General features: G+C 40.3%; 1 protein-coding gene across 4 annotated transcripts in view; it reads left to right on the forward strand.

Moving 5' to 3' along the window:
- LOC122670834 (callose synthase 10) overlaps positions 1–24849 on the forward strand; it is a 103691-nt gene that overhangs the window by 69591 nt on the left and 9251 nt on the right. For all 4 annotated transcript variants that reach the window (XM_043867839.1, XM_043867840.1, XM_043867841.1 and 1 more), the window contains exons 36-39: positions 4394–4513; positions 12530–12645; positions 12736–12819; positions 14604–14716. In XM_043867839.1, coding sequence (XP_043723774.1) covers positions 4394–4513; positions 12530–12645; positions 12736–12819; positions 14604–14716 — 433 coding nt within the window. The remainder of the gene's footprint in view (positions 1–4393; positions 4514–12529; positions 12646–12735; positions 12820–14603; positions 14717–24849) is intronic.

The following is a 24849-nucleotide window of genomic DNA, read 5'->3' on the forward strand; positions in this document are numbered from 1 at the left end:
GAATGGTAACGTAGAACATTTGCAGGGAAAAAACAGAAACATAGCAGGGGTTGGGTTCCTTAATTATGGGAGATTAATCTCAAGTTTGTTACCATAAATCGATAAAAAATGAGAACAGAATCTTATGTACATAGTTTGAATGGAAACCAAGCAATAATGAAAGAGTTATGACAAGAAATTGATGGGTGAAAAGGGGCTGGAATACACGGTATCCGCCCATCACTAGAAGCAAGAGGAAAGAAGAATAGATACAGCCGGTTTGAGTGGAGTGGGTTTAGTTTTTTATTTACCGTATGTGCTTCCCTTCCGTTGAATAAGGGGGAAGGATTGGGGGAGAGATGAGAACCGCAATGGACGTTGAATGACTTGAATCCCATGGTGTTCTCTGCTCTTCTGGAATCAAATAGCAAGTGGTAGCAGGATGAACCAGTTAACTCTTTCACTTTCTCTCTCCCTGGAAACGAATATATTAGCTACGATGGTCGTCTGGAGAGAGATACGATCCCTCGCTGCTGGCAGGTACCATCGTCCCCACCGCCCTCCTCCTTCCCCCCTTCCTCTCCCCCTCTCACTGTATATCTGTCCCTCCCTTCTTCTCTTTGTCTTCCAGAATTGGAATGCAGACTCTCTGCAGCTCCCTACCCCAATTTCCTTGTTTGACAGAAAAGGGTGACTTCCGGTGGAGTGGAGACTCTGGTGGGTTGAGTTTATGGCCGAAATCTCAGGGTAAACTGAGTCTTCAAGCAGGTGTGGCATGCGCTGGACTTGGCCTGCAGCAGAACAGGGAAGAGAGAGAGGGAGAGAGATACGGAACAAGGTTTGCAACTAGGGTCTATGGGTATGTTCTAGCAGAGAATGATGGAGGATGTTGGGTGAAGTTTCAGGCCTAACAAAGCTGGATTGGGAAAGATATGGAGAGTTGCAAGCGTCTGGAAAATAACCCCAAAGAAGAAGAAGAAGCAGTTCTTCTAAAATCAAAACCAAATATCTATTTTACCCTCACTTCTTTTGCTTATGAGCGCATGCTCATTAACCTTGAGCGAAAAAATGAAGGAAAAACATTTTTTGGGCATAATCCATAATAGACTCTTGAGTCTATTATGATTTTGGGGGTGTTTTCATTTATTATAAATAAAAACAAGTTTCGAAAATAATACCAAACACATGAAAAGATAAAAAATTGTCAGAAAATGAAAATGAAAATGAAAAATGATACCAAAAAGACCCTTAGTAGTATTGGAGAATTTGGTATTGACTTGGGATAAAATGTATATGGTAGAAGTGCCAATTTATAGAACTGGCAGTGGGCCCGTCAGTTGTTTCTGAATCACATTGTAGAGTGACATCTGTTGTACTTGAATTTTCTGTTACATCTTTGTAGTGTGAATGCAGCATGCTTACTAGTAACCATAGCTCCAAACTCCCAGATTTGAATTTTGTTGATTACGATGGTGGAGACTCATAAGGAGAATATAGTGGCTTAGTTACCCTTGTTAGTAGAGAGAACAGAAATGTCGAGGGTCAGTTGATGCATTCCAAAATACACATATGCATCAGTTTATGTTTACAAAGGTAGATCACAAGTGGCATCCAAATGTTAGAAACTACCCCAGAGCTGCTTTGTGAGGAACTGGTAAACCTCTGAGGAAATCAGTGATTAAAGTGTTGACTTCTGTATTTTGAAGATATAGACAGATTACAGCAAAGGGCATACCCAATGCATGAGTCTCCCGCCAAATCTTTCTAATTCATATATGAAGAGAAAGTCTGTAGGCTTATACTAGTACTAATCTCACTAACCTCTTATTGTCTCGTGCCAGATTGAGTGAGTGACTGCCTTTTTGGTAAGGTCCTTAGATCACATGTGTGAGATGTTATGATTGTCTCCTATCCGCTGTATGTTTATTACACTCATGCTTCTTTCATGCGCTGGGGATCACATATTAATTGAATTGGGGGTTTTGGATTTTGGAAACTCAACCGTAACTATTGCTGGTATAATGCACTTAATTTTCTTTTGCACAGTTGAAAATTGTTTGGAGAATTTCATCGGGGAACGACAGCTTGTCTTTTAGTTATGATCAAATTCTAGACAACTTCGTTTTACTGCTATCTTTCTAACTTCAAGGAGATTCCCCACCCCCTTTTCCTGATCAAAAGGTTTGATGTATCTATTAGCATGGCCTGGATACAATATCGAACAGGGAATTTTTGTTATACTTAAGGAATAGAATTTCTGCACTCGTTTGTGCTTATTGTACTGTGATGTCTTCTAATGTTTAGCATTAATGAACCCATTGTTAAAGCTTGGGCAAATGGGCTGTTTTATTGTTATTTATTACACACATTGTGCATCTACATTCACTATATTCAAACTACATCTAAAGAAGTCACCCCAAAAAATGAAATAAAATAAAATAAGGTGTAAATGGCACCTTGGGTATCCAACGTTTGGTAAAATTGTACGCTGGGTATCCAACATTTGCTAAATTTTGTTTGAGGTACCATTTTTTGAAAATTTTCGTTTTACCCCTCCCTTCTCTGCAACCCGACCCCTCCCCTCCTTTGCAACCCCGCTCCACCATGCTCCCTGCCCCCAACTCACCCCCTCGCGACCACCCCTAACCCTCGTCTTCTCTGCGCACTCACCACCCCCACCCCACCGCCTGCTGCAACGACCCTTCCCCTTGGCTGGTCATGGCGCCTACCCAGCCTCACTCCTCACCTTCCTTCCCATGCGATTACCCCCCACCCCACCTCTGCTTCCCTGCCCCACCCTGCAACCTGCTCCCACCCCCACCCACTCCTACCGTTCATCGCTCCACCTTGCACCTCCTGGTCGTGGCACCCACCTAGCCCCACCCCTCACCCTCCGTCACGCACACCCCACCCATCTCATCTGCAAACCTGACCCACCGTCCTTAACTCGCTCCCCTGTCACTGCCTTCCCTTCCTTGCAACCCCACCCTCGCCCAACCTTGCCCAGCCTCCCCTCTGTTCCTCCCTCCCTGTCCCCACTCCTTCCTTGCAACCCAACCCTGCCCTCTGTTCCTCCCGCAACCCCCACCCTACCCCTGCAAACCCGACCCACCCTCCCCTCTGTTCCTCCTGCAACCCCTCCCCACTCCACCCCTGCAAACCCACCTTCCCTGCTGCAACCTGCCTCTGTTCCTTCATCAAACCTCAGCCCCACCATATTGTCAGCCGCTGGCACTACCCGTTGCCGCTTCCTCACCTACAAAACCAAATCCCCATGAACCCCAGGCCGTCTGTTCTCCACTACCTAAGTTCCTTTTGTTTCCCTATGTTTAATCCGCCTCTGTTCTCCCATTTTATTGACATCTTTTGTTCCCCTTTGTTTCATCCTCTGCTCTTCCATTGTATTGACATTTGCTAATTGGTGATGTAAAATTAGACAAGTAGACAATGACAATGAAAGGAAACACATCAATTTGTGTCTCTTTTGTCGTATATATACACACACAGGGAGGGAATGGGGTGGTGGGAGACAAGGTATAGTGGTGGGGCCACAGGAGTGCAAATGGGTCGTGTAGGGCAGCGGTTGTGGAGGGTGAGGGATGGGGATTTGCGTACAAAGCGGAGTTGGTGGGGGCTGGGAGGGAATGGGGTGGGATGGGGTTGCAAGGGAGGGAGGGGTAGGGTGGGAGGAGGAGAGAGGAGGTGGGTGGATGGTAGTGGAGGTGGTGGTGTGATGCGGGGCGGGTTTGTAGAGGGAAGGTGGGAGCCGGTAGGGGAATGGTAAAATTGGAATCTTAAAAAATTAAGGAACATCAAACACATTATCATGTAAAATGAGGTATCTCAAACACCATATCATGAAACGTGAGGTATCTATCCCAAATTTCATTTCACAAACGTTGGGTACCCTAGATGTCAGCAAGTGTCTTACAACACCTTGAGGACCAATAAACAAATAAGAAAATGACATCTCTGTATATGTATTGCCTCTTGCCTTGGAATATTCTACTATTAATTTCCTTCCTAATGTTCCGACACATGATGAATGAGGTCATCTTCCACAAAATATCTTTGCTGGACTCTAGAAGGAACATGTGCTGACTAGTAAATGTCTCTTTCAATCCCTTGGACCAACATTCACGGAGCCTAGTGTTTTCACAGATTATAGTAATTGCACTTTTTTTGCCGTATGCATCCCTTACATTTGCATATTGTCAACAAGTCAGCTCCTTATGCTGGATCAGGATCCAACAAATATTTCCCCTCCTAGAGGGGCTGCACATCCCCAGAATGAGTTTGTCTGGGTTGACTTCCCGCTCGGAATTTTGTTGATTCTGTACTATATTCTTGCATATATGGGTTTTCTTTAAAATTTTGTCAGATTGATATAGGTAGATCTCTTATTTTTTTATAGGAAATATATTCCATCAAGCTTCCTGGAGATCCCAAGCTTGGAGAAGGGAAACCTGAAAATCAGAACCATGCAATAATCTTCACACGTGGCGAAGCTATTCAAACTATCGATATGAATCAGGTCAAACTTGTTTCATATTCTTGATTTACCTGTTTATTATTTTCATGTGTGATCTTTGCCATATTTTGTAATGTAGAAGTAGTTCAACTAAGAACCTTTCTACAGTAGGATCGATGATAGGTTGCAGCAGACAACCAAACACTTAATTGATTGGAAAATAAAAGAAGAAAAAGGTGGAAGAAGATGGATAGAAAGATAGGCTTGGACTTTCTCAGTCCTGGGTCTCTCACCCACGGCTATCTCAGCTGTTGAACAGGGGATTTTCTCCCATAACTGATTGCAAGAAATGGCCTTAAAAATTTCGTTCAATAATTCATTGTCAAGCTCTTACAAAGGCTGCCTATTTAATGAACTAGGCTAGCTTACAAAAATAGAAAGTACAAATTAGCAACTACTAAAACTTAGCAACTAATGAACTAATGAAAATAGTAACTTGTTGAAAATAGAAACTAATTGGAAATAGAAACTTCTAAAGGCTTTATAATCCAGCCTTCTAAACATGTAAGGACAACCAAATTAGAAACTACTAGGCAGCAAACTAATGGAAGTAGTTTGCAGCAGTTGAGGTTGACTGGTCAAAGGCCAGTTACTGGGAATTTTCGAGCATCTCTTTTTGGGTCTTCTAGAAGCTGTGCTGGGATGGCTCGATCTGGTCTTGCTAGGCTTGGTCGAGCTGGTCCAATGCTAGCCCAATAAACTTGGTTCGATTGGGCTGTGACACTGTTCACTTGAACAGTGTTTTCGTCTTTTCTTCTTCATGTTGTGATCTACATCAACTCTCCCCCAAAAGAAACTCTTCCTCCATTTTTATAGAATATAGGGACAAGTTTGGTGTGGTGAACGTCCAGTTTCAGCCCAAAACAATACTCTGGCATATCACGGATGTCTGGAATGTAATCTTCAAGGTGGGGATTTTTCTCTTCAAATAATTGAGGTGGGATCACGAACTCTATTTGATCAGCTTCAATATCATCCGTTGTGTCCATGTGGTCTTCTGCGGTTGTGTCTTCGACTTCTTCAAACTCCGATGCAACGTGGAGCTCTTTTGGTTCGTCTCCCTGGTTCTCAATCAGTTCAGTTGATGCTTCAACCTTCTCTACTCCAAACTTGAACTCTTCAAGTTTTTCTTTTACATTCACAGTCTCATCAATGGTTTCTTCAACCACCTTGTCAACTATAGTGTCAAGTTCCACATTGTCCACTATCTCAACTTCATCTTTTGGTTCATTTAGTGGAGGTTTCTTATCTTGTTGCTCTTCCATCTTCAAAACTTCAACGACTACCACGGTGGTATCCATTGGAGGTGGAGGGCGGTGGAGACCAAATGTGGCTTTAAACGTTTGCTCAAAAGAGGTCATTCGGTCTATTAGTTGCTTCACGCTCTCTTCAAGTGTAAGTGGCTTTGAGGGGTAATCTTGTCAAAGGGAGAGCCTTTTGCACATATGTTCCGGTATGTACTTGTTCTTGAACTCGTACTTCATCTCTTCCCAAGTCCTAGGTTCACATCTTCTATCTCTTAGTCTCTCTTCATGGAGTTTCCACCATTGTTTAGCATAACCAGTCAATCAGGAGTAAACAAACCGAAGCTTCCGCTCCTCTGTCAGGTTGTACTAGTCAAAATATTCCTCTAGAGAATCCAACCAGTCAAGGAAGAAGAATAGATCCCTCTGTCCAGCAAAGTAAGGAACCCATCGATTGGAACATGCAACCCAGGCACAACTCAAATACAGGTACTGGTTCAGAGATGTAGCAGTATAGAAACTTGATATAAAACATCACATCTCCAGTCAAGAGTGTAGTAAGACATTACCAAGGAACAGGCACATTGTTGTTACCTGGGGTCTGGATAGTAGTTTGTTGCAGTTCCCTTCTATTTAAAGGGGGACTTGTCTCTGGCTCTCTCTTTCTCCCCCCTCCTCTTTGTACATTCCCCCCCCCCCCCTCTCTTTTCTCCTTCCGGCCCCCTCCTGGGGTTTGGTAATATATACTAATTCACCAAAAAAAAAGACATTACCATCGGTTGGGAGGAACAATAGGGTAGAATAGCAAGCTAACTAACCCCAAACACCCACAATATTCTAATCCAGTCAACCAATAACAAACCGTAGCCGCAGGGTTAAACCAGGCCCCCAAACCAGAATTTAGGAAGTGTACTGAAGCTCTAAATCCAGCCAAGTGATGAGGCTGTAATGGAGGTTGAATGTTGTTCTAGGTTAGGCAAATTACTACTCCAAATTAGGGCCAATTCTGGTGGCCAGATGAAGAATGAAAGCAGGTCACAAAATTAGAAAGTAATCTAGAAAATAGAAGGTTGGACTGTATCTTGCAAACCAGCAGTGAAGAGGGTTTCAAACAGGGATTGACGGAAGGTCTGGCAGCAGTGAAGAAACTCCCAAAATCTCAGCCTGATCTGGTCAATGGTTGCAGAGATAGGAGGGCTAGAAGTTGCAGCAACAAGTAGGCCAGGAAAACAAGGCAGCCGGCTACTTGATGGGAGATTTATGAGATCTCTCAGCCTGCAGTCAGATGGAAACAGAAAAAAAAAAAAAAGCAAACCTGGTTTCCCTGGTTCGAGGTTGAATTCAGTATATTGCTTTTTTGATCTATATCATTTTGTTATTAAGTGAAAGAGTTTTCTGTTGTTATTCATTGTCTTAATAAGGAAAGCCTGGTGCACCTTAGATTATTTCTTAGAAAAACAAAAATATGTGATCATGATATTGGTTTTCTATGGCAAAGAATTTATCCTTCTTTTGATTTGTTTTATGTTGTTCACAACAGTGTCCTGATGGAGGCGTAACAACTTTCTGATTGAATTAGTTAATTTAGATAGACAATCCAGTGTTCAAAATAATTAAAATGCTACAAGATAGGGGTGTAGTAAAACTAGTTTTCACCTCTACTTTTTTTGCGTGAATAAAAATTCATTACCAAAAGGAAGAGAAGAACAGGGAACTCCCCAAATTAGGAGGGGGGCGGGGAGGAAGAAACAAAACAATACTAGCAGTACAGAGAAATACAAAGGTCTCACCTCTGCTTTTTTTTTTTTTTTTTTTTTTTTTTCTTTGGGTGAATAAAAATTCATTATCAAAAGGAAGAGAAAAACAGGGAACTCCCCAAATTGGGGGGGGAGGGAACAAAACAATACTAGGAGTACAAAGAAATACAAAGCTCATCCCTTAAGAAGAGGGATCAGAGGAATAGAGCAGGGAGGGAGAGAGCCGACAGGAGACAACGATATGCATGTTCCTTGGAGAGTTAGCACAACTAGAAGAGATCCCTGACACTTTACTTTTGACATCAAAGACAATGGAGTCCACAGGACAATGATATGCCTATTCCTTGGGGAGTTGGCACAACTAGAAGAGATCCCCGACACTTTACTTTTGACATTAAAGACAATGGAGTCCCAAATCTGATGGAAGGTTCTTGAATTAGAGGACCATTTCCTGAGGTTACACTATCCAAATATGAGAATTGGCGGCTTCAAAAGCAAGCTTTCCCATCACGTCACATATAGACTTGCTGGGGAATGTAATATCCAATTCACCTCTGCTTTTGAGTCTGAAAAAGAAGAGTTGTGATGCTTAGGTTTCCTAGATGTGGTGATAAGCACACTTAATGAAATGAAGAATATAAATTAGCACGGGATGTTTACTTTGTTTTATGATTTAGATATCTTGCATTGTGGTTGACAAAAGAATTCATTTTTAATTGAGTGGGTGTTGTCACAAACAAATGGATCTGAAACATGCAAAATGCATGCTGATTGGAACCCGACTCTTTTACCCCTTCAGCTGAAGTTCTTGGGGCTCTGATGTAGATCACAGGTCCATGTGTACCCGCAGGAACAAACCCCAAAACCAGCCCAGTGTAGTTGTGGGATTCAACTACTGTTAGAGGCAGCCTGGTCTGATGATGTGGCAGGTTTTTGTTGGTTCAATGGAGCATCACAGAAGGCAGCCCCACTCCAGATAGAAGCATGAAGGAAGAGAAGGGACCAAGATAGAATTTAGTAATAAGTACTGTTCATGTGAACAGTGTCAGGCATATTATCTTGGTGGGAATCCTTCTAGAAGACCCAAGTTGAAGACCAAATCTGTCCCCTATTTTGCCTTATTTAGAAACCTAGTCAGCAGCAAGGAATGGAGATCAGCAACTGATGTAGATCACAGGTCCATGTGTAGTCGCAGGGACTAGCCCCAAAACCAGCCCAGTGTACTTGTGGGATTCAACTGCTGTGAGAGGCAGCCTGGTGTGATGATGTGGCAGGTTTTTGTTGGTTCGATGGAGCATCAGATAAGGCAGCCCCACTCCAGATAGAGGAATGAAGGAAGGGAAGGGACCAAGACAGATTTTTTTTTTTTTTTTAAAAAGAAAAGTTCACGAGTTACTGTTCATGTGAACAGTGATTTGGGGGCACATATGGACAGCTTGCATGGAGTACAAGATATGGACAGCTTTGTTCCTAGTTTTGTTTAGCTATGTTAGTTTACCCTGTTTCTATTTTTAGTTTCCAGTTTGGTTGTAATAGGAGATTAGATAGTTTCCAATTTCAGATTTAGAAAGTAGGCTTAGCTTTTATTCAGAAGTTTCTATTTCAGTCCTTTGTTTCCTTTTAGTTAGATTTAGTTTCTATTTTCATTTGGTTTCTATTTTGTAATCCTCCCAATAGCCAAAAGGGGAGTTACTATTTGTAATCATGCTTTAGTTATAAATAAAGGCAAGAGGCTGTATTGATCAGCCAACGATTTTAGATAAAAAGAAATGGAATGTTACTTTGTGCAATGACTGTGACTCCTGTGAGAGACAGCTATGGTAGGGTAGGAAGCCGTGGGTGAGAGACCCAAGGGAGAGAGTGAGAGGCTCAATCCAAACTATCCTTCTTCTATCCTATCTTCTATTTTTTCTTTTTTTTTTTTTTTTTTTTTTTTTTTAATTTTCATTGTGAGATATGCTACAAGTGCTGCGATCAATGAGTAAATCTGGCCAAAACGATATTGATTCCTCAAACCAGGATGGATGCACCATGCCTCCATACTATGTCTCCTCCATCTTCTCCCTGAGCAGCCATGATGTGCTCTTCTTACACAGATGCAACAAAAAGTGCCAGATTATTAATTTTTTTACATCAATTATGACAACGATAAAGCTATTTCCTAAGTTTTACTTAAATTTTTATACTTTTTCCTAATTAAAATAATTAATAATACCCTAATTAACCAAAATTTTAAGTATGGAACAACATATTAGTCACCCTTTTGGGTGAATAAAAATTCATTACCAAAAGGAAGATAAAAACAGGGAACCCATGTGCTTAAAAATCCCAAAATAATGATTGAGTGGCAGTTTTGTAATTAACTGATACTCTAGGCCAACATACAAGTTAGGTTCTAGTAAACAAGAAAGTGGGGGAGGGTAATTCTGGAAAGTCACTATAGAATTGAAAAGGAGTGAGACTAAGCAAAGGACTAAAGGGTATTTATGGAAGTTAAACAAAATTGGACTAATCAGTACCTCTTTAAGGAATCAGGGCTTTATTTGTAATTTAAATGAACAGTACATTTCTTCAACCTTAGAATCGTAACCGCCACTAAGGGTAGGACACGGCCTATTTGGAATGGGAGGGCTCTCTCATACAAACACTGATTGACCTGAAATTTCAGGTGGTAGGTCGTAACTGTGAGCCCTTCTGAATGCAAGTAGCAACAGTCCCAATAATTAACCAGGAAAGTAGTAAAATTTACCTGAAACTAACCCAGGCGATAGCAGAGAAATCAGCTTGATCTCCGACTAATAACTCACAGCATGAAGGACGGCTGGAAATGAGGTTCTAGGGATCAGAAGATCAACTAGGGCAATGTATCCCTCACCCAAAGATTCAGACCAAACGGATTTAATGAGAATGAGTGAGATCAATCACCTATTTCTCAGTTCAGTTGTACCACCAACAATAAATAATATGGAAGAACAACAGTAGAATAGACAGAAGAATAATATAGGAGAAGAGGGAATCAAACCTGAGATTGGGCACCCCTGGCATCTTCCTTTCCCCTGCTATCAGTTGTGTGGAATGCCTTGCTATCCATTGGTAGAAGGCTTCAAGATAGGGGTGACAATGTGATTTGGGCTGCAATTTCTTCGGGTTTTTTCAGTTCCAAAGTAGTCTGGGGCTTCATCCGATCTCGTGTCCGATTATCGCCTTGGCTCGAGCTCAATTGGTTCAAAAGCCATATCCCTTGACACAGTTTTACCATTTGGCGGGCTCTCTCCAACTGCCTCCCAACAGTCTTTTCTCATCCACTGTTAGATCATCGCTGCCCCCTCTTGCGGCCTTTGTTGGAATGCTCCGGAAGATGTGAACCATCTCTTTTTTGCTTGACCTCTTTCCTCTTCCATTTGGAAAGGAATCCTAGCAAAATGTTGGTCAAGAAATTGAGGGATCCTTCCTTTTCAGAGAGAATGGATATAACTTTTGCCGGTAAATCAATCTGTGATGTAGTGGAAAACCTTGCCTTTGGTGTTGCCATATACCATATTGGATGGAGCGTAATCTCAGGAACTGGTCCTCCAGCTCCAGATCCTTCCAACAGATTTGGGACTCCATCTCCTTCGACATCAGGAGCAAGTTATCTTTCCAAGGAACAGGCATATTGTTGTGTCTTGGGGATTACCTCCCTCTTTTCTGCAGCTCCCCTCCTCTACTCCTTGAGGATTGGGTTTTGTTTTCTTAGCAATGGTGTTCTGTATTCTTTTTTCTTCTCCCCCGTTTTAGGGGGCCCCTGTTTCTCCTTTCCTTTTGGTAATGTATTTTTTCTTCACCAAAAAAAAACCTGAGAATGTTGTCTCAGAACTAAATCGAGTAAGGAGATGACTGAGGATAACACAACAGAGCTCTAAGCAGCACCGAAAACCAGATGTTCATTCAATATTCAATCCATTCCAACCAACTACTCCATTGTATGTGCTTACATTACATATAAATAAAAGAAACCCACCTCAATTTGGAAACCTACTCAACTAGGAATATACTCTAATAAGGAAACTACCAAATCACTCCTACGGAATCTATCCACCACAATAAAGTAATTGCTCTTACGTAATCAAAAAAAAAAGGGGGTCTCCAAAGTGGGTCGTTCTGGTCAAACCATGCTAATGCAACTGCATCACTAAGCCTCTACAGATATTTATAAAATTGAACAGAAAAGTGAAGTAAACAAAATTCTAAATTATCCTAAACTCTCCAATCATTGCTGCTGTTGGAGACCCTACTTGATTCAGTTAAGTAATAAAAAAACAAATGACTTAACTAACCAGGATTCAGTTAAGTAATAAAAAAACAAAAGACTTAACTGACCAGGACATTTTCTAGACTAAACTAACTTGACTACTTAAGCACATGGGATCCACAAATCGTATCTATATACTTAATCCCATGTACATTAATAAACACAAAAAGAAGAATCCCAAGGTCTGTAGAACCCAATGATGGCCAAAATAAAGTCTTCTGAGGCCCGATTGGCCCAATTGGGCATTCTTAACTGCATCAGTGGCCCTTCTAACACATCAGATCTTTTAGATGAGGACTGGTCATCTATTGGGCCAACCGAAGCATGGTCTGATCCTAGTGGGCCACTTAATCCATGTCTTTGGTACTTTGGTTGGATGGGCTGAAGACAGGCTATATTTTGGGGCTTTATATGCATTTTAGGATGGTCCAGGCAGAACGTTGCCTAACCATGCTTGACCAACTGATACACATCTTGGCTTGGGCTTGACCGAAATTAAATGGTTTGTACTTTTAAGGGTTACATACATAAATGATGTATGCCCCATACATACCCCACCCTCTGCATACTTATTACATTGTTTCTCTATTTGCATTTCTTAACTGACGAGTGAGAAATTGTGAATATGCTTTGTTTCGCTATTATTTTCTCCAACTAATTTTGTTTCATAGGATTGAGGGGTAATATGGTTCCTGTGTCTAATTGGAATATACACTTTGGTATACAGGATAACTACCTTGAGGAGGCAATGAAAATGAGAAATCTCGTAGAGGAATTTCGTAGAAATCATGGTCTTCGACCCCCGACAATTCTTGGTGTAAGAGAGCATGTCTTTACTGGAAGGTTTGTCATGCAATTGTTATCAGCAAATGATTCCTTTCTGTTTCATCTCTACTATCTCGTCCTTTTTGCTAATAAGTTATTTTTCTGCAGTGTTTCATCGTTAGCTTGGTTCATGTCCAATCAAGAAACTAGCTTCGTGACCTTGGGTCAACGTGTTTTGGCGAATCCTCTAAAGTAAGCAATCATTGATCTTGTTATACATCTAGTGATTAATCAATTTCCTTTTGACATTTTTCCAGAACTTCTGTTAGGGATGGACCTGTGAAAATTTAGTTCTCAATGCCTCTCTTGTGTATGTTCCTTCCAAAGTAATTCAATATCACGATAAATGACTGGCTTATGTGTTCAACCTGGTGGCCTTGTCCCTATCAACTTTTGTAAATGTTAGTTCAAGAGCATGTATGATGGAGCGGATTACCATGCTTGGTATATATCCACATCCTATAGCAGGTTGCTAGGAAAAAGTCATATTTTAGGTGCTATACTCCCTCTCTCTTTTCTTTTTTTTGGGGGGGGCGGGGTGTGGGTGGGTGGGGTTAATTTTATTTTTTTCTTTTGTGCCCAGATATTTCATTAAAAGGTTATCTTTGTAGGCATGTGAGTCTAAAGTCAAGTAAGGCTTTTAAATAAGGGACCTCATGATTCCCAAAGTTTGCCAAATCCGACTTTGAGTCAGTCAACTTGCTTGCACTTCCATTGAAACTGGCATGATAATTCCCTCACCATACATTGGTCAGATTTCAGTTGTCCTCAGCCAAAATCTTACTTTTTAATATGCAGATTGCACTGGACATGTGTACGTACCATGATCAAATTTTATGTTATGAAATACCTACATGCAAACAGACCATCCACCATATGTTAAGGGTTCTGCTAGACACATTAAGAGAGTCTGCTTACTTTGACAATGATACAAATGCCCCTTCTTTTTTATTTTGACTAGAAAGACAAATCAAGATGGCAGTTGATAAATATCAGTTGCTCCATTATTCCAAACAAATCCTGGTGTTTCATCTACCTACAAATGACAAAAGTACCGATTCAAAATGGGGTTTGATCAACATTTTGTTATTTGGGAAAGGTTTGTTTATAGACCAGTGTTGATCCTGAAAGTTACGTGTTACGATCCATATCAGTCATATGGGGGCCTGATCCCACATCGGTTACGAAAGGGATTTGACGTGGGTTGATAGGTCTTGGGTTCCCTCACCTTGTAAGCCAGTTTACAGAGTTGAGTTCTCCCAAGGTTTATATCAATGGTATCAGAGCAGCCGATCCTCGGTCCCAACCCTCGCAGGGGTTGGAACTTGATCCCAGGTCTCCTGTATCAAGATCTGAGATTTATTAGAAGGGGTGTATTAGGATTTAGGACTGAAGACCTTAAATTGGTGTTCTGGAAATACAACTATCTATGCCAAGCCCGCTACAACAGCTTGGTCCACTCATTATGCCTGGTCACTGAGTGAGTCAATTTTCCAAGTTTTAAAATATTGCGCTCAGTGACCGTATATGCCTCTTTTCTTTTTTTTTTCTTTTTTTTTGTGGTGGGGGGAGGGGGAGGGGGTATGGAGGGGCGAGGTTGTCCCCTTTACCTTATGTTAGGATCACACACACCTTAAATGGTTTCACCTGATAGACATGCATATGCAAACACTCAAGTAAAAGCAACAAGGAAAGAGGGAGAAGATCATTGTTCCCATGTCATAATTCAGTTTTCAGTGTTTTGTCACATAAAATCTTAAAGGTAGAAATGAGAAATACTTGAGATTTATAATGTTTGTAGTTCTGTGTGCCTCGACACGTGAAGGAATATTTGCTTAGGCCTAAAGGCCTGTCTTGTTGCCTTTACAACTTATATGGTGGCTATTATGTGATGATGCTGAAACGTTCTGCTTCAAAGAAAAACTTATATTTGGTGTTAGGTGAAAGGTATTTAGTCATGTGTTTTAATTTTACAGGGTTCGCATGCACTATGGGCATCCTGATGTGTTTGACAGGATATTTCATATATCCCGAGGTGGCATTAGTAAGGCATCTCGTGTTATTAATATTAGTGAAGATATATATGCAGGTATGCATTAATGATCCATCTACTTTATTGTCTTGTTTTATGCATTGTCACTAATGGATTATCTATTGATGGTTTTGGTTTTTTGAGATTTTTTTTGTGGTTTTAATGCTTGGGATTGCAGTAAAATTTTTTTAAATGGTGATTATGGAATTTTCTACATTTGGCTTATTTGCATGCCTGTGAGACTTCAAAATATGTACATTGTAAATGCAAGCTTAATGGTGATGCTAAATGAAAATACAAATTTGATGCTTCTAAACATGCTGTTGCTAAGTGAAATTACAAGTTTGATTCTTCTTTAGGATCTGAACACATGAATCACTTATTTATTGTAGGAATATTTTGTTCAGATATCCTGAGTGATGCTTAAACTTTTTTTAACACAATTCCACAGGGACAGAATTTCATACTTTTCTACTCTTTTTTCCAATAAGAAGAAATGAGTTCTGAATTGGGGTTGGATGGGGAAAAGGGATAAAAATCTTACCCATGAAAATTCATATATGGCATATGGGGAATTTTTTTATATATCTGAAAAATAGAAGGCAACTTCAATAAATCAGAAAGGATCTGGAAAGTCCAATGATTATGGACATTGTATGTGTTGTAGGAGAGTTTGCAGCTCTGTTCTTAGACTAATTAGATAGATCAAAGCATTTGTGCGAAACGCAGGAGCCTTGTGCACTTGGTACTGCCCTTTAAAGCATTCAAATTCCTATTGTTAGCAGAGGAAGCAGCATTTGTATTATCTCTTATTTTTATCTCCCTCAGTCCAGTTTTTGTCTCTCGTGTGCCTTTTGAATTCTAGACAGAGCCCTGTCCGAATCAATTTCAATATCATAATGTGACCAGGACAGTTAAACAGTGGGCTTGGTTTCTGTTTCCAGCTATCATTTTTTGGTTATTTCAGTTTTATTTCTTATTTATTTGTTGTTGGACTATTTTTCCTTTATTAAATTATGTTTTATGATGGTAATTTTATTCTTGAAGTTGTTATTATGGTTAATAAACCATTGCTTTTACTGAATGTTGCTTCTGTCTTCAGAATTTCTTCGGTATGATTTGGTGTTTTTTTTTTATGGTTCGGGTGTGTGTTGTAAGGGTTTAATGTAGTTAGAATCCCTTAAACTCTTCTTCATTGCATTAACATTGAGATTGTTGGTGCGCACTTCATGTTTGCCCTGATTTCTTCTGTCTTGAGTTATTGCTTATTAGAACATAAGTAAGATGGGGAAGAAAGAAAGTGGGAACTCATTAAAGGTATCTCCTGGATCGCCCTCTAATATATGTCAACTTGACTGAGAATAGTACAATAGTCCATACACATGCAGTACGTAGAAGATGTGTTTCAACATAAGTAAGACCTCAAGTACTCGCCTGTGAACATTATACATCATCATTGCCTCAGTGGTGTCCAATGAATAGATTAGCAAAATAACATCTGGATTCTCCTTGTTTATCAAGAAAGGCAAGGGTCAAAGTCAAACTGTCATCTCAAACCATGCACGCAACAAGCCATGATGATTGCCATAGTGGAATATGTGAAACATTGGTTTCTACTAAATCTGATCTGTTATGGAACACAGAACAAAAGATAAAGAAAAGGGGGGGGGGGCATAGTTTAAAATCTCGTTTTGGTAAGGCCATTTTCGGCCCGACTGAAATATCTGATATACCGAGATTTCGCTGAAATCTTGTCCTTTTTTGGCGTGATATTTCGGTTGGCTGTTTCAGTGGGTTTTAGACCAAATTAAGGCCTGATACTTCATGGAAACCCTATTTTAGGCTATATAAACATATGTAAATGTTCATATTGCAAATATAGTCACCTAGAGTGGTGTTTTGGATTTTCACCTTTGATTGGTAGTATACGACCTAATGTATACTTACACATTGTCTAAGTACTAGAAGATATAATAAGCAAATTAAACAAGTAAATCATACAAACATAGAGTCAATGAGTCATAGAATTAAGTACATAATTTGGATGTCAATACACTTTCCTAATACAAGTGTCTACTAATAATAATTATTGTGCCGTCTAGGATCGATCCCACTCATGGTCCAATGGAGTCGACATGCATTGTCCTTTTACTGTAGGACTACGTCATAGTCTGGGAGAAGAAACGAGTATAGTCCTCCACAGTTGCCATGTAAATTGCATCATCGACATACTGAAGGTAACCTATCCTAGGATATGGGTCACCAAACTGTGAAGAACTATCCACTGATCCACTGCGATATGACGCCGTTGGCAGCATGTACGACTGGTGGGTTGGGTAGGAGAAGATCATCCACAAAAGACGATCCAGTACGTCCCTGTGACTGGGAGTCATACTCATACTGGGAATGGATGAAGAAGTTATATGCTCCCCCACACCAGTTAACTACCCTTATGGATGTGAATATGATGCAATGAACTCCGATGATGATGTACTGCTCTCTCCGCCATAAGATGGGTAATGCCAATGCCCACTCGATTTGTTGTCGCCCATACTCAATCCACCAACAAAGCTAGATAAGTCATCAATGTCCATAAAATTAGCCTGCCCACCTGGACGGAACTGGGTATGAGGCCCTCTTGTGTAACCTTTATGTGTGGGGGCATGTGTACCATGGTTTGTATCTTATGTGGCATGATCATACTGTGTTTCTCTGGTGAATTGGATCGGTTCTGCAGCCGCCTACCAAATACTGCTCTCGAATTCCATCATATGCACCACCATCCTCATCATCTCCACCAATATGAGTAGTCGGTGGAGATCTGTGAGTCTGGGTCCGAGTCCCACCACTTGAGGACATGGACCAGTCATCTTCCTCCTCATAAGCATATTGCCACATGTGCATTGGAACGGTATGCATGACGCTTCCCGTGCGTGTATCTGACCCTCATCAGCCATGAACTCAACCACATTAGCACCCATCTCCGATTGTAGATCGGCCTTTGGTGTCTGACATATAATAAATTTATCACTAACCAACATGTATTGATTATATGTTTTTAAAAAAAACATTTTTGGAGAAAGGGTTTTTACCTGAAACAGTGAAGCTTCAATGATGAGCTCCATTATTTTCTTGGTCGATGATGGGTCAGCTACTAGACTCTGGCTTGACAACTAGCACCCTGCAATTATCCTTATCCAATTGGTTGGTGACAGAACTATTTATAATTTGGGTTCGGACAGATTAGCTACAGTATTCCTTATTAGAAGCTCAGCCTGGGATCCTTCATCTATGCTCTCCCCTCACTTGGACCATATCTGTGCTGCCCTCCCTCATATTCTCATACCCCTCTTTGGGGGAGAGGACAATCTGGGAAATTCAGTCTGAAATCAGCTTGGAATCTCATTAGATCTCATGTTGATCCTGTCATCTGGCGCAACTTGGTTTGGTTCCCAAGCTCCATTCCCAGGCACAGCTCCACCCTTTGGTGTGCGCTCCACAACTGTCTCCCTACCCAGGCTTTCCTCATCAGCAGACATAGTCCGGCTTCCCCTCGTTGCATTTTGTGTTGGTCCGGCATTGAGGATACTGATCACCTGTTCTTCAAATGCCCTTTCTCCTTGAAGATCTGGTCCTGGATCCTTGCCCGTTGCTGGCCCGTCAACCGGAGAATTCTTCCTTTCCATCGGGAATGGATTTGGGTAGATATGACATTTGGAGGCTCTTCCTTTTGTGACTGTGTCGGTAAACTCGTGTTTGGTGCTGCTATTCATCAAATTTGGCTTGAGAGAAATATTAAAAGACGGACTACCAAATCTATATCTTTTAATCAGATTTGGGATTCCATCTCCTTTGACATCAAAAGCAAATTATCGTCAATCTCTTTGCGCCATTCAGGCTCCCCCTGCGATAGTCACATTGTATCTTTTCTGAATTTTGCCCTTTAGGGTTGTATCTTCTTGTTTTCTTCTTGGAGCCTTGCCTTGTGGGGTTTTAATTTTGGGTTCTTTTTGTTCCTCTTGAGCTCTCTTTGTTTCCCCTTTCGGGGGCTTTCTCTTTGGTTAATGAATTTTTAATTTACCCAAAAAAAAAAGCTTCAATGATGAGCAGGCAGCTTCAATAATGTTTTTCCAAGAGAGCTCTCAGTCGAAATTTCAGCCGAGAGTCACGAGATTCTGCCTTTTTATAACCTGGGTTTGTAACATTTCAGTGAAATTTTGCCGAAATGTTACAAACCGACCGAGATTTGATATTTTTTCAATTCAACGTCATTTCATCTCGGTCACACCGAAATTCCTGAAATTTCGCCGAGATTTAGTACTCTGTGTGGGGGGGGGGAGGAAAAGGAAAAAGAATATAGACATCACTATGGAAAATAAAAGTGAACACAATCTGAAATGCTCTGATACCATGCCACAAGTATTATAAAATTAGTTGTCGATCAAGGGCTTGCCCTGTTGGTTCGTTGCATCTTTGGAGAAATAGCGTCGGGAGCTTGATCGATGGTTCAAGTCTCCTCAGCGACACCTAGTCCACATTTAATTGCTTTCCAAGAAGTGGAGCCTGTTGGTACCATATTTGACCCCCCTTGTGGGTCTCCTCTTTGCCTCCATGTGGGGCCATGATGGGCATTCGGCCCTTGAATTGCACCCCCAAAAAAAAAAAATATTATAAAATGAGTAAAAAAGAGAAATACAAAAACAAGAAGAAAAAAAAAAGAGAAAAGAAGAGGAGAAAAACAAAAACAAGAAAAGAACAGGGAGAATTTGTAAGATTTATATGACACCAATGAGCAGTCAAACCTAAGAGAAGTAAAATTTCTAGTCTCCCTCTTCCAATATCTCACTAGGTGAGCTATCTGCTCTGTCGTCGTATCGACCTACAACTCATCAAAGAAGCAGACTTGAGTAAAAACCATCAGGCAAATAGCAAGCTTGGAAAGAGTTGAGGCGTTATTTGCTTTACCTAAGAAAATGATAAGGTGAACTGCATCTGCACCGTACTCTGTACACATGCAGTACTAGTACTTTCAACATGGTCTCTCTCTCTCTCTCTTGTCAATGGAGTTTGAATGTATATTTATAGTGAAAATAGATTTATCAATAATAAACACATGCTTTGAAAACAGAGAAAAATTAATGTAAGGCTAGGTTGCAAACAACCTTAACCCCAAAAGATAATCCTCAATAGCAGATCCAAACAGCCCAGTAGAAAGATAACAGTTAACAGTCCACCAAAACAGAAGCAGAATCAAAATTAGAACATGTATGGCTTTGTGTTAGCAGAACCGTGGGTTAGAAAGAGAGAATTAGATAATAGAATGTGTTAGATTCATTGATAGGTAAGCCCCTCTATTTATAATAAAGGGAAAAGTTACAAAGTAACTGAAATAGACACAATTACCCCTAACTAGCCGACTCTATAAGAGCAGCAACTTAAACCTAATGACATAAGAATTAAACTACCCCCAAAAGGACCAGAATACCCCCACAGTATTCTGGATTACATATTCCAACACTCCCCCTCAAGCTGGATTATACATATAAGTAAAAGAGGATCCAGCTTAAACTAATAAGAAAAAAAAAAACTCCATAATAATGCTAACACTGCCCCTCAAGTTGGCGCATACAAGGCACTAATGCCCAACTTGAACAAAACGGGAAGAAACAAAGTTGCAATAGAGTCCAGCTTAACAGATGAATGAAGCTCCCAAATAAACCTTCAAGAACTTGAAATAATTGATCTTCAAAACCAGGACAGACATTATCAACACACTGGACTGGAATATCTTCCAAAAAAGGCAGCTTTCAACGATCTTCAATAGCTATCCAGTGATGAATCTCAGATTGTCATAGTGACATAAAAACTTGAAGATAAACAACTAGGGCAGGTAAGCAACGGAAACAACAGAATCAACCAAACTGTAAGTCCTCAAATAGGCAGGCAACAACCAAATATCTTCAATACTTTAATACTTCAACCTCCCCTTTACGGCAAACTCAACCCAATAACAAAGGATACCCAATGGCAATGGTGGAAACACTGATCTTCTATGTTTTGGACCAAGTGTTCCTACAAGTTCTGCTTCTGCAATGTCTGCAGGTGTATTATACATAATCTCCCTCTCATGTGTAGTAGTACACGTGGACATAACAGAGATGATGAATGAGATAGTGCAAAAGGATAACCTTCCAAAGTTCTCCAAAGGTGCTATGGGTAATGGAAAAGAGGAAGTAGTGGGAAAGTAAATTATCCCATAAACTTCCAAAGTGGTTATTGGTAAATGCCAAAGGTATGGTATGGGAGATGAGTAAGGAAAAAAAGGCAGTGGGATAAAGAACCATGGACAAAAACAACACACAGTAATCTTCAACCTTCTTCAATCGATCAAACTAACTCTGAAACACCAATCTCCAATGATCAGATCTGAATTAAATAAAAAAAAAACAGGTCTGATTTGTTATAAGGAGAAGGCACCATTCTTTAAAACTTGATCGATCTTCACACAAGGAAGAACCAGTGTGCTAAACTCCAATTTGTAAACTCCCACATGCTAAATAGAACCGACGAAGTTATCTGGGCAGAATTGATGTAATAAACTTCAAAAAAAATAGGATCCGATCTGAATTAGTGAATAATGCTAGGATCAAGCTCTCAAAGTAAGTTGGATTTGATCCAGTAGAGAAAACTTCACACAACTGAATAGGTTCGTAGTTGCAACCAATAACTATGGAACACACTGTTGTAATCCCAAATAAACTGATCTCCACGGTAGTAGATTCGGAGTCTTTAACAATGAAAGAAATTCGATCTCCAATAGTAGGATACTCAGGCTCAAGAACAGGGCAGCAATAGCCCTCATAAAGGCAGCAATAACATGTCAACCCGTCATGTTTACAGAAGCCAATCAATAGAACCAGTAATGTATGTAGTAAAACTTAATAGAACCAGCAAGTATAAGATAATAACTTAGCAGATCCAGTAGTAAGTGATGCAGCCAGCCACATAGGAACTAGAAAATAAATAGGCTGATAGTTGGTGAAATCGAACCATAAGAGTGAAACCTGAATTTTTTCCGAACAACTCGAATGATGCTGTAATTTGGGTTGAATATCCCTTTGATGTTGATAAAAGTCCCCTAAAAAAATCAGCAAGGTAGGACATCCTTTCCCCTAAGATCGATTAGAGTCAGGGTTTTGTAAAAAACCCTGAAAGTTGAGATCGATTGTAAGGAAGGGGGCTGTAAAAAAATTGATGATGACTTGTCAAAGTGATGATGTCTTGGCATAGATGCTGTCCACAGCTGCTTGAATAGATCTCCAATACGAACACCCAATCTCTTGTAGGGTTTGCGACTTGATCTTCAAGTGGGAGATACACCAAAAAGTGCAGAAAAAAGAGGGCAGCAACTATCTTGTGTAAAAGAACTTCTTCAAGCCATGAATAATTGAAGTAAATTGCCTCTCTTGATAGTAGAAACACCTCTAAAAAACTCCAGAAGCAGCAGGTAACCCTAACCCAAAAAATCGATTAAAGTCAGGGTTTTGGAAAACCCTGAAAAATAGAGATCGATTGGGGTAGGGGTCTTCTAGAAAACTTGGATAGGTGCAAGATTGAGGTCGAGTGGTCCTAGTAATGGAAGTAATCAGCCCTAAAAAATCAGCTGCAACTAAAAGGAGGAACCCAAAAAATCGATGGAATCAGGGTTTTGAAAAACACCCTGATAAAGGAGATCAATTGGGGTCAGTCAAGGCTGTAGAATAAAAAAGGAGAGGAGAGTAGATGGAAGAAGGTAGATAGGTGCTGGGAATGGTTGCATAGGAAGCTCCAACAATGGAGGATCAGCCTTCATGAGTGAGAGAAATCTGATCTTCAAAAATTTCTGGAAAGCTCCAGTATCGCAGTGGTAGTTTCAGCAGCTATCGATTAGAAACAATTGTAATGAAAAAGGTAGATTGGGCGGAGGAGGCAGCAACAAAATCATTGGTATAGGTGTTTACCTCATTAGTGCTGCCCCTTACAAGGATGAGAAGAAGAAAACCTGAAGAAGGTGAAACCGAGAAAGAGAGAAAGGAGGGAGAAGTCGATTGAAGAAAAAAGGGTTTTTTTTTCTTCTTTCTAACCTAGATCAGATCTGCTCTGATACCATGTTAGCAGAACCGTGGGTTAGAAAGAGAGAATTAGAGAATAGAATGTGTTAGATTCATTAATAGGTAAGCCCCTCTTTTTATAATAGAGGGGAAAGTTACAAAGTGACTGAAATAGACACACATACCCCTAACTAGCTGACTCTATATAATGTAGTCCTAGATAGGTAGGAGACCTACTAGGAGCCAAACAACAGGATCAAATAACAAAAAGGGTTGCTGGTTTGAATGGACAGCACTAGGATTTAGGTCAATTCCTAAGGCTAGGGTAGGATAATGGGAATATAGCTTATACGATTAAACTAGGCAGGTTTTGGGGAGTTTAGAAAGTTAGATTTGGTTAGGTTTAGATGAGAATTCAAAATTCCAGAAATTAGGGTTAGGGTTTCAGGTTTTGGGTTTTAGAAATTAGGTCAAATTTAGGGTTTTGAAAGACAAATAGGGGCAGCAGCTTGGGTCGAGTGTAGGGGGTGTTAAGGAGAGGCTATTGTTTGAATTTGAAGTAATTCTAATGGTTAAATATGGCTAGGCAGCAAGATCTAGGGTTTAATGGAGTTAGGGTTTATGGGATTCAAACAAAAAATAAAGGGGATCGATTGGGGGAAAGGATTAGAGGGTTAGAAGAAGAAATTGGGTGTCAAATTTACTGGAGATTCCACTGGCAGCAGTTTGAACAGATGTGAAGGATAGAACCACCTTCGAATTGAAGAAGATCCTCCCAGCCGTCACGGCATAAGGAGTCAACCGGATTCCACCAGTCCCTTTCCACCTTGATAGAACCACAAGGATGCACACCCACAAGGAGCAACACTCAACAGAGCAGGCAGCAGCAATGGCAGCAAACAAAAGCTTTTCATTAATCAAATTCGTATTCAGTGTTGGCCTCCCTTATAAACTTATATAGAAGACTCAAAAATAGACTTAAACACTAAAAAGGAAAGGCCTAACCCTATCCCTAACCTATTAGGTAACTTAAACTGACTAGGAAACTGAAATACTAATGGAAATAGACTCAAAACATGGCTGGACTTATAGAGTCCTAATCCAGCCCAACTTACATCACATGACCACTTAAGTAGTCACATGTCCACTTAACCAAGTCACATGATCACTTAAATTGAACCAATTGGATGCAACCAATTTGAACTGGTTCAATTAAAAACATAAAAATAAACTAAGTATTGGGCTAGTCCCGTATGCAACCTATATACCCCTAGTTTAGGCTCATTAAAGTGGCATATTACATAGAAAACCCTTGGGATCAAAGGCCCAACATATATATATCCCAACCCTAGACTTATTCCTAATAAAAGAAGCCCAGTTTGGTGATAATTCTGCATCACTATAAGAGTAGCAACTTAAACCTAATGACATAAGAATTAAACTACCCCCAAAAGGACCAGAATACCCCCACGGTATTCTGGATTGATATTCCAACACTTTGAATAGAGCTGATTAGAGAAAAAGAATCCATATAGCCGCCCCATTAGTCGGAATAAGGCTGAGTTGAGTTGAGTTTTATTTATAGTGAATAAGTGAACCTAGAAAACCAAGGGAGGAAAAAAAGGTCTCGTGTATCCCCTCTTTGATAGAGGCATGGTTTGTCAGAAGATCTTCCTTTTTGCTTTCACAAGGATTCGTGGAATGGGGGAAAGGCCTAAATTACATTCCATATGTAATTTGCTTTCAGATTGAAAGATCTAAAAGTGCCAAGGACATGCCTAAAATAACTCTAGGAGAAGTGGTGAGGAAAGACATGCATAGCTTAGGCCTCTTATCTTGTATGACTTCGAATAGAGCTGATTAGAGAGCAAGGATCCATGTAGTCAACCCCATTTAGTTGGAAAAAAGCTATGTTGTTGTTGTTGTTGTTGTTAGGATTCATATAACTACAAATTACATATGGAATGCATGGTTGCAGGTTGTCATTGTCATGATTAAATGTAGTTCATAAGCATTCTCCACTGTAGTTTTTGTTTTAATCCAAGGATTAGATTCTATTGCAGTTTGCCCGACCTGTATCGCTTTTGCCGTTATAATTAG

Source organism: Telopea speciosissima, chromosome 8 (assembly GCF_018873765.1).
Source record: "Telopea speciosissima isolate NSW1024214 ecotype Mountain lineage chromosome 8, Tspe_v1, whole genome shotgun sequence".
NCBI classification, from domain to species: domain Eukaryota; kingdom Viridiplantae; phylum Streptophyta; class Magnoliopsida; order Proteales; family Proteaceae; genus Telopea; species Telopea speciosissima.